The sequence below is a fragment of the Herpailurus yagouaroundi genome, unplaced genomic scaffold (genome assembly GCF_014898765.1).
Source record: "Herpailurus yagouaroundi ecotype Mexico unplaced genomic scaffold, PumYag 200, whole genome shotgun sequence".
Classification (NCBI taxonomy): Eukaryota; Metazoa; Chordata; class Mammalia; order Carnivora; family Felidae; genus Herpailurus; species Herpailurus yagouaroundi.
This window is the reverse complement of record NW_024412431.1, coordinates 732442-738441: the sequence shown is the minus strand read 5'-3', so window position 1 is coordinate 738441 and position 6000 is coordinate 732442. Positions and strand designations below refer to the sequence as shown.

At 59.2% G+C, this 6000-nt stretch overlaps 1 protein-coding gene across 1 annotated transcript in view; it reads right to left on the bottom strand.

The window, feature by feature from the left end:
- Window positions 1–6000, bottom strand: part of FBN3 (fibrillin 3) — a 59075-nt gene that overhangs the window by 31132 nt on the left and 21943 nt on the right. Inside the window, exons 30-37 of the mRNA XM_040449723.1 lie at window positions 5528–5653; window positions 4079–4201; window positions 3759–3881; window positions 3231–3356; window positions 3027–3149; window positions 2119–2241; window positions 1373–1534; window positions 313–381 (exon numbers count right to left, since the gene is read on the bottom strand). Of these exons, the coding sequence (XP_040305657.1) occupies window positions 313–381; window positions 1373–1534; window positions 2119–2241; window positions 3027–3149; window positions 3231–3356; window positions 3759–3881; window positions 4079–4201; window positions 5528–5653 (975 nt within the window). The remainder of the gene's footprint in view (window positions 1–312; window positions 382–1372; window positions 1535–2118; window positions 2242–3026; window positions 3150–3230; window positions 3357–3758; window positions 3882–4078; window positions 4202–5527; window positions 5654–6000) is intronic.

Genomic DNA, 6000 nt, shown 5'->3' with positions numbered 1-6000 from the left:
TGGGTTCATGGATGGATGGGTGGGTGAGTGGTTGGATAAGGATGATGAATGGATGGATGGATGGGTGGGGGATTGATGGATGGATGGGTGGATGGATAGGTTGTTGGAAGGACGGATCAATAAACCAACAGTTGGAAGAAGAGACAGATGAAAGAAAAAACAAAAACTTCACCAAAAACAGAACAGTTTAGCCTCACTGCCTGGCCTTGGGGAGGGAGGATGTGCCCCTGTCCCGCAACTGTGCGTTTTGGCGAGGCAGGGATGAGAAAAAGCTCACTGAGTACGCAAGTGGATAGTCTGCCCGGAGCTCACCTTCCAGAATGACAGTGATGGGGTTGGGTCGGAAGCCCTCGCCCCCTGGGCACAAGGTTCTATACTCGGCTGCAAAGGAAACAGGTTCTTCTGAGGGGCTGTGGGGTGAAGCCCAAGGGAGGCATGGGAATTGAGGTCTCCCAAAAAGGGCTCCAGAATGGGTCCCACATCCCTCTACCACACCAATTCCATCCCCTTACCTCCTCAGCCTCTCGGCACCGAGAGACTTCAGCCAATCTGGGAAGATGGGGCAGTGTGTGTGTGTGTGTGTGTGTGTGTGTGTGTGTGTGTGTGTGAACATGTGTTCACATTCAACATATGAACAGATAGACTGTGTGCTAACAGCTGGGGGTGGAAGGGCGTGATTTCTTCTGATCTAAAACCAGACCAGTGTGACTGCAAATCTTCCCCATTGAAAGAAAGACCCCGGATATCACATATACACATGGACACAGACACAGACACAGACACACACACACACACACACACACACACACACCTGAATAGGTGGACAGGTGTGTGAACCTGAGGCCTTTGCACATGCTGTTCCCGCAGCATCACAGACCCTTCCCCCTGCTCTGCCTAGAAAACTCCTACTCATCCTTCAAAACCTCATTTAAGCCTTTTGTCCTGAGAAGTCTTCCCTTATCCACTTCCTGTCCTTGGCCACCACTGTGTCTCAGACAAACCCTCAGGATAGCTCTACTCCCACAGTCCGGGGACCACTGGTATACAGGTGAGGGGCAGTGTCCCGTGCTGTGGTTCATCCTGCTCTGGGTCCCCAGCCCCTTGCACAGGGCATGGAGGAACTCTCAATGATTGCTGGCCGACGGACTGAGGAAGCAAGCGAATAGAAACACACAGAGAATTTGCAGGAAGGGAGGGCAGAGAGAGACGTGGAGCGAGGAGGCACAGCCGATGAACTGCTAAAGGTATGCTGTGTGACCCAGGGCGAGCCCCTCTCCCTCTCTGGTTCTCAGTGTCCCTCCCTTAGCACAGATGACCCCCGAAGTCCTGGGGAGTGCTCGCCTGTGTCCCCCACTACCACCCGGAGACTCACTGGTGTTGGCCAGCGGGCACAGTTCACACGGGTTACCCCAGGCCCGTCCCAGGGAGCAACAGCAAGAAGCCCGGGTGACGCCAACCCCGATCTCAGCAGCGCAGAAGATACCACCATCCCCTCGGTCATGCGTGTCCAGAAAACAGTTCCCGACCCGGGTGTCTGAACAGAGAAAGGGGTGGTTAGCATGGGGCAGGAGAGACGAGGGCGCGCGCGTTTGCACCTCTCTGCGTAACTGTGCGTGTGGCCGTGTGCGCATGCGTGCCTGTGTGCCTGGGTCTGATTCGCGGCCGTGTGCGCACATGCGCCTGCGCCTGGCTCTGATTCGCGGCCGTGTGCGCATGCGTGCCTGTGTGCCTGGCCCTGATTCGCGGCCGTGTGCGCATGCGTGCCTGGCTCTGCCTCGCGGCTGCGTGTACACATGTGCCCGTGTGCATGGCTGTGCCTCTGCATACGTGTATATGTGCACACATGTGACTGTGTGTGTATATGTATGTATGAGTGTGTAGAGCACAGGGACAGAAGGGGGGGTCTGAACAAATGGACAGGGACACTGTCCCAGGGAGCTGTGTGTGTGTGTGTGTGTGCACGCACACACCCCAGGAATGGAAGGGTGTGCAAGAACACATCCTCAGTGGCCCTGATCAGGGGCTGGCAAAGGTCCTGTTTGTCAAGAACAGGTAAATCTGAGCTCCGCCCAGCTCACCTGCCATCAGATCCCCAGCTGGAGCCAAGGGCTTACTCACCCACACAGCCCACCCCGCTGGGGTTCAGCTCAAAATCCTGGGGACAATTGCAGAGATAGCTGCCGGGGGTGTTGACACACAGGCCATTGATGCAGTTCACAGGGTCTGCACACTCGTTGACATCTGGTGGGGGGGTGGGGAATGCTGTCAGCGGGAGCCCTCCCTCAATCCACTTCCCTCCCACCTTCCTCCTGGGAAGCTGAAGCCCTTAATGTTGGATGTGGGCTGTGGAGTGAGGCCATGTCCTCCCCTGGGAAGAAAGCCTGAAGGGACAGCAGCCTCCAGGGTCTGCCCTGGCCTGCCTAACCCCCTCTCCTCCCTGTTCTGTTCCACTTGGGATGGAGGTTTGCCCCTTTAAAGTTTCCTGTGTCATGGGTTCCACGCAGCCAACCTACAAAGCCCAACATTTAGAACATGCTTTCGAGCCACGGGTTGGCAGGCTATTATCGGTGGGCCAGAGCCCCCTGCCTGTTTGTGTAAATAAAGTTTTATTGGCACACACCCACGCCCACTCATTTACATACTGCCCGTGTGTGTCTGCTTCTGAGCTACCAGGCAGTTGAGTAGCTGTGACAGAGACTGTATGGCTGGAAAGCCAAAAATATTTCCTATCTGGTCGTTTGCCAGAAAAGTTTGCTGACCCCCGTTTTAAGTACATAAGTGGGAGGTCATTTTGACGGTAGTAGTGGAGGGAGTACCCCTTCATTCATTCACTGCATTGATTCAGAAGATGATAGATGCCAACGGAGGAGGTTGATGGGAACACAGATCAATGGGGGCACTGCTGGAGATGGGGGTCAGACAAGCCCCCCCCCCTCCAGAATAGGACATTCAAGAAGAGATCTGAGGGCAGGGAGGCAGTAAGCCCTGCCCCTCCTCCCACCCCCACAGCCCGGCTGACCCCACACCTGTGCAATTGCCACCACCGCGGTCCAGCTCATAGCCCTCACTGCAGACGCAGCGGAACATTCCGGGCAGGTTCTCGCAGCTCCCGAACACACAGAGGTTCCCGAGGACGCACTCGTCCACGTCTGTGGGGACCCCAGGTCAGCCCGCCTTGCCTGGCAGCCTGCTCCTGCTGTGTCCCCCAGCCCGGCAGCCCCAGGTCTCACCCCGACAGGCGCGGCGGTCCTCCGTGGGGCTGAAGCCCATCTCACATTCACAGCGGTACCCGCCGGGGGCATTGAGGCACTGCCCGTTCTCACAGAGGTCCACGTCCTCAGCACATTCGTCCCTGTCTGCGGGACCCCAAGAGGCAGAGGGCTGGGGGCCAGCTGGCCGGGACCCACGCGGGGCAGGGGCAAGGGGCCCCGGCCAGACCCTTCACGGTCACCCAGGGTTCCGGGGAGTACCGGGAACTCAGACCCCGACTCAGGGAGACAGGAGCCCCGGTCGCGCGGGACACGGGTGGAGGGCCACCGGGAAGTAAGCTAGTGTTCCTGTGCCCCACGTCCAGAAGGCTCCGTGCATTCAGAGTCCAGGGGAGAAGACGGCCCACCCCGTGACGCGGCCTGGCCCGTGGCCCCGCGGGGATGAAGTCACAGCATCTCCAGCACCCCGGCGCCGTGCACCGGGTGGGATCGGTTTGAGTTGGAACCCAGCCCCTGCGGCGGTCCCCTCGGGCCCCACCCCACTCTCACCTTCACAGGAGAAGCCGTCCCCGGTGAAGCCCTGGTGGCAGGCACAGCGGTAGGAGCCGGGAACATTCAGGCAGTCGGCCCTCAGGCTGCACTGGTGCTCCTGGGAAGCACACTCGTCCGGGTCTGCAGGACACGGAGCCCGGGGCCCCCCCGTGTGCGCATTGGGGGGGGCTGCAGGGAGGCGGACCCTCCAAGCTCGGCCCTGTCCGACCCCCACAGACACCCCTGGGCCCAGACCCCCACCCCCACCGCCCCGTCTCCCTCCTGCCCCCCACCTACCTCAGCTGCTCTGCCCAGACCGCCTGCCCCCAGGCACTCACCGTGGCATGCGAAGCCATCCCCCACCCAGCCTGGCTGGCACCTGCAGCTGAAACTCCCAGGGACGTTGAGGCAGGAAGCGTGACTGTCACAGCTGTGTCCCCCAAGCTCACACTCGTCCACATCTGCAAGGAGAGGGACCCGGTCACGGGAGGGTCTGGACCAGGAGAGGAGAGGAAGGACACGGCACCCCCACAAGGCCTGGGCTTTGTAGAAATAGGGCTTCGGGTCCAGAGTAGGGAGATACTACAGCAACAGGGAAAGGGCAAGGACCCTCCTGGGGGAGGGCTGGCCCAGAAAGCCCCCCACCCACCTCAGGAGCTTCCCCCGTCACCCGGAGCCCAGGAGGAAAGCTCCCAAACCCCAAAGGCACGACTCCCAGCAGCCCTCTGAAGTGATCTGAAACAGGAACGTAAGAGTCTCAGGGTAGACTTGAAGAGTAGCCGTCCTAATGCATACGTCCCAGCCCTAAAGCAGGATTTCCTTCTAAACCGGCGTCTCGGACCCTCAGCCAGGTCAGCCTCACCCCTGTAACTCTGCGATGTCCACTCACCACCCAAGTGAGCTCCTGGTTCCCGAACGTTGCTTCCCATGCTTCCTCACTGTTACTTGGGTGAATGTATTTTAAAAGCCAACTTTACATCAACAACAGGCTCTAAAGAGTCACGGATTTGAGGCTGCTACATAACGTCAGATTCTAACACGCGTTAAAATAACCGCATCAGTGTATCTCCAGAAAGATACGTTCGCGTTGTCCTAATGCCCGGAAGCTGTGCACAGGACGTTATTTGGAAAAAGGGTCTTTGTGGATGTAACCAGGTTAGGATGGGGTCGTCCTGGATTCTGGTGGCCCTAATCCAGCGACTGGCATTCTCATAAGAGGGAAATTTGGACCCAGACACAGAGACAACCCACGTGAAGACAGACTCAGAGAGTAGAGCGACACGCTGACGAGGCACATGGGGGACTCCTGGCCACCGCCAGAAGGCAGTAGAGGCATGGGACAGATTCCCCCTCTGAGCCCCCGCAGCCCTGCGGACGTGCTGATTTCAGATTTCTGGGCCCGGGAACCGTTCCGGACAGAGAATACGTTTCTGCGCTTCTGAGCCCTGAGACTGGTAGGAATTTGTTACGACAGCGCTAGGAGCCTGAGTCAGTTGACTAACGAACCGTGGAAACGTTCGCCCCCGTAGAGTGTCGCGTCATCAGGCTGGCATGCTTTGGGAATGCTGCCACGGACACCTGGGGCCCGCAGAGCTGGGGGCTAGAGGGGAGCCCCAGGGGCACCCGACTGGGTCCTGTTCCCGCTTGAACACGAGGCCCTACCCGCGGAAATGTGGGAGAATGAACTCTGGCCGTGCTCAGCCCCGGGGGACGGGGCAGGGACCCCACAACCCCCGAGCTGGCCCCTCGGAACCCCCCGTGCCACACCCCACCGACCGCCAGCTCACCGGAGCAGCCCATGGCCCCCTTCCTGATGATGTAACCCAGATGGCAGTGGCAGACAAAGGAGCCTTTTGTGTTCTCACAGTCCCCGTGGAGGCAAAGGTGGGGCTTCAGTTCACACTCGTTCAAGTCTGCGGGGTGACAGGAGGGCAAGCAGGTGAGGGCGGAGGGGGTGCCCGAGCGTTGCCGGGTGCCCTGCCACGCCGCTCCCCCGCGTGGAGGCTCTGGGTGCCCGTCTCCGGGACTGCACGCCGTTTCTGGTTCCGCCACCGGACCGCTGTCTTGTCCGCGTTTTCCAGCGCGTACCCTGTGGGACACACTGGGCACAAGTTCCCAAAAGGATTTTGTAGCTGAGGACAGTTAGAGCGTGCAGAGTTAGGGTTTTTCTCCTACGGGCCTTTTCAGAGCCTTTACGCCAACAGGGAGCAGCAAGAAGGGTGTGGAGCAGTAAACAGTTCCCTGTGTCATTTGAGCCGAG